At 37.4% G+C, this 3,995-nt stretch overlaps 1 protein-coding gene across 1 annotated transcript; it reads left to right on the top strand.

Annotated features, from left to right (window-relative positions):
* The first annotated feature begins 2,347 nt into the window (after positions 1-2,347).
* LOC141701218 (uncharacterized) lies at positions 2,348-3,161 on the top strand. Its single transcript, XM_074504909.1, has 2 exons — positions 2,348-2,607; positions 2,753-3,161. Exons 1-2 carry the CDS (start codon positions 2,348-2,350, stop codon positions 3,159-3,161), a joined length of 669 nt encoding a protein of 222 aa, XP_074361010.1.
* Positions 3,162-3,995: the final 834 nt, after the last annotated feature.

Here is a 3,995-nt window from a genome sequence, read left to right as displayed (position 1 = left end):
AAACACAACCATACCTCTATAGGTATTTGATCTGGCCCTGTAGCTTTACCTCTCCCCATCTTAGGTAATGCTCCCTTAACTTCGGCTCTGCTCATAGAAGGCTGAACACCAAAGTCAAAGTCAGATACACTATCTGATCCTATCACCATAACACCAATTCTCTCCTCATTAAATAACTCCTTGAAATAGTTATGCCATCTATTTCGAATATCCTTATCCTTCACTAGCACGTATCCATTAACATCCTTTATACACTTAACAAAACCTAAATCTCTCCTCCTCCTTTCTCTAACCTTTGTCAATCTATAAATACCATTTTGACCCTCTTTTGTACCAAGGTGATTATACATAGCCTCGTACGCCTTTGATTTGGCCTCCGCTACTGTCTTCTTAGCCATACGTCTAGCTTCCTTATATAAAATTCTTCTCATATCAACTTGTTTATTATCTTGGCAACACAAAAGTTCCCTAAAAGGATCATGTTTAATTTTTACTCACTCCTGCACCTCCTGGTCCCACCACCAAGCTTCCTTCTGCACCTGAACCTTTCTTCAGGTAACCCCTAACATACCTATAGCTACATTTCTGATTGTACAGGCCAATCGATTCCACATTCTATTAATATCCTCATCATAAAATATGTCTTTTGCCAACCCAATCCTTTCTTTAAAAATACCTACTTTGTCTCCCTTTAGATTTTTCCATAAAATGTTCGGTGTCACCTCTCTATTATCTTGTACTACTCTTTTCCTTATACATATATCCATTACCAATAAACGATGTTGAGTAGTACATGCCTCACTCGGGAATACTTTACAATCTTTACAATCCATGTTGCCTTTTCTCATAAGAAGATAATCGATTTATGAGTTACAACCTCCACTCCTAAAAGTAATCAGATGATCATCCCTTTTTTTAAAACAAGAATTAACAATCATTAATTCATGTGCCAAAGCAAACTCCAATAGATCCCACCCACTCTTGTTCCTCAACCCAAAACTAAAACCCCCATGAATGCCTACATAACCATCTGATTGTTCGCCAATATGACCATTAAAATCACCTCCTATATATAAATTCTGGTCCCTAGGTATCAACCTAACTATTTCATCCAAACAATCCCAAAAAATCTTTCTTGCTAACTCACTCAAACCAATATGGGGTGAATACACACTTACAAAATTAACGATGTCTTCATTAACTACGAGTTTAATCTTCATAATCCTATCACCGACTCTACTCACTTCTACTATATTCTCCTTTAAGAGAGAAATTATCAAAATACCCACACCATTCCTTGTATTACCAACCCCTGAATACCACAATTTAAACCCGTTAGCTTCCTTAGTACTACTACCCTTCCACTTAGTTTCCTGAATGCAAATCACATCTACCTTTTTTTTCTTTAACATATCCACAAGTTCTAAAAATTTCTCGGTCAGAGAACCTACATTCATCGTACCTACTCGAAAATAGACATTAGTTGACCTTTGCCCCTCCCGAGAAACTCTTCTCCCTAAATTACTACCACTATCACCACCACCACCCCTACTTCTTACCAAATCAATCAATTAAAGATAACTCTATTGCACGAAAACACATAACTTATAAATGAAAAATACACACTATATAACAAGAAACTATAAAATACAAATAAACTATAAATAAATAAATAACAAGGAAATATATCTAATGACAACTCCTATAGATACCCTAATTATCAAACTTGATGACAAGGCTTTCATCTCCCTGTATTTCTTTTAATATTGGCCCTTTTATTTTGATACTATCGGAGAATCTAGTCCATTCAGAGGCAATTTGTACACCAGTTGAAGTATATTTATATGTGGTTGTGTTTATTTGGTGGCGGATCAAGTAAGGAGTTATTTTCCAAACCCGGAGAACTGGGGGAGAAAAACAACAAAGTAATTACGAGTAAACCGGGATGGGAACATGTTTGTATATTTCTTTGGATGAATAAACCACAGTTTTCTTGGATAAAGGAAGGACATTTGTATTATTTAATAAAAAAGATCATATCTCTTCTCTCGCATTTTTATTTTTCATAAATGAAATAATAACACAGAAAGAAATTCAGAAATTGTGTATGTTAGAGAGTAGAGGGGGTAGATAAGATTAGAGATGGCCGGAAATGAATGGATAAATGGTTATTTGGGAAAGTTTGGTGGCTAAAGGGGTGCCATGGATATATTTGAGGGTGATACAAGAAATGTATTTTCAGGTAAGGACGTGTGTTCGAACACCGGTTGGGGATGCTCATTACTTTCCGGTAGGAATATGACTTCACCAAGGATCCTCGCTAAGCCCATTTCTTTTCGCAGTTATAATGGATGTTCTAACTAGGGGTATTCAGGATAGTGTACCTTGGTGTATGCTATTCGCGGATGATATAGTCATAATTAAGGAGACAAGGGTTGCAGTTAATGTAACATTAGAGCGATGGAGGTATATATTGGAGTCTAATGGATTGCGGATTAGTCGGTCTAAGACGGAATATTTGTGGTGTAACTTTAGTAATCTACCGAATGGTAAGGGGGTGGATGTTCTGATGGCCGATCAAGTATTGCCCCCCAAAGATAATTTCAGGTATCTGGGTTCTGTTTTGCATAAGGAAGGGGGATAGATGCGGATGTTACAGATCGTATCAAATCAGGATGGCTAAAATTGAGGGCTGCTACAGGAATATTATGTGATAGGAGGGTCCCTTTAGAGTAAAAGGAAAACTTTATAGGGTAGCGATCAGACCGGCCTTGTTATACGGGTCGGAGTGCTGGGCATTGAAAAAGGCTCAAGAGTGTAGGTTAGAGGTGGCGGAAATGAGAATGTTAAAGTGGATTTATGGACGTACCATGTTGGATAGATTGTCAAATGGTTTTTTCAGGAATAAATTACGAGTTGCGCCTATTGCAGAAAAAGTGAGGGAAGGTCAATTGTGTTGGTTTGGGCATATTAGGCGAAGAAGGATAGCTACTCTAGTGCGCAGGGTGGAAGATTTAGTGGTATCAGGATCAAGAAGGAGAGGGAGGCCAAGGAGGACCTGGGCTGATCTACTCACGCTGGACTTAAGGGCCCTAAACCTCAGTGCTGACATGACCTCAGATAGGAGATCTTGGCGCAGGAGGATAAGGGTGGCAGATTAGTTTGGACTTTCGTAGTTTGCATGTGTAGTTTGTAATTTAGTGCCCTTTTTGGTAGTTGGTAATAATTTTATTTGTCTAGTACTTATACTTCATAAGTTTGGTAGTTTATTCTCATAGTTATTAATAGTCTTAGTTGCTCGTGTAGGTGCTACCGTGTCATTTTTTAATGCCATATGACTAATTACATGATATGGTAGATGGATTGTGTGTTGTTTTAGTTCTTTTGACAGGTTTGTGGTACTTCAAATATTTAGTTTGGACAGTGATCTCCAAGGGAAATATGGCGTTTGAGGCATCAAAAAGAGTGCAGGAGGAGAAATAGAAGAGGCTTACAACAATGAACCAATGAACGAAGCTTTTTACGGTAAGTCCCATGTGAAGAAGGACATGGGCTGAGATATTGTATCATTGTTTATGTTTGCCTCGCTTTCCGTACTTATGTTTATGGATCACTGCTTACCTAGGACACACATATTTGTGCATACACACAAGTCGTTGGTCTTTTCAGGAAACAACCTCTTCATTCTTTGGAATGAGGGTAAGGCTGCGTACGATACACCCTCCCCAGACACTGCCCTAGGTGGTGTTATTAGGTACGATTGATTGATTGATTGAAAAAAGTTATTATAAATGTAACTCAATTCTTTTTGTTAACATTGATATTTAATTCTCAAAGGGATAATTCTTGTTATGGAGGTCATGTAAAAACAAATACAAGTGGCATTCCATGTCAATCTATATACATATATAGAAGAAAAATGGGATACTTATTGTACGGTTTTAAGTTTTAACAAAAGTTTGTTCAAAAAACATATAAGAAATAAAAATGAAGAA

Source organism: Apium graveolens, unplaced genomic scaffold (assembly GCF_009905375.1).
Source record: "Apium graveolens cultivar Ventura unplaced genomic scaffold, ASM990537v1 ctg3593, whole genome shotgun sequence".
Classification (NCBI taxonomy): domain Eukaryota; kingdom Viridiplantae; phylum Streptophyta; class Magnoliopsida; order Apiales; family Apiaceae; genus Apium; species Apium graveolens.
The sequence above is the reverse complement of the archived record's forward strand: the minus strand, read 5'-3'. Positions and strand labels throughout refer to the sequence as shown.

What these genes read in the sequence shown, in the direction of transcription:
- LOC141701218 (XM_074504909.1), top strand. Translation starts at nt 2,348, where the DNA reads ATGGATGTTCTAACTAGGGGTATTCAGGATAGTGTACCTTGGTGTATG. An exon ending in CCCCCCAAAGATAATTTCAG is followed by an intron (nt 2,608 to 2,752) that starts GTATCTGGGTTC and finishes AAAACTTTATAG; the next exon opens with GGTAGCGATCAGACCGGCCT.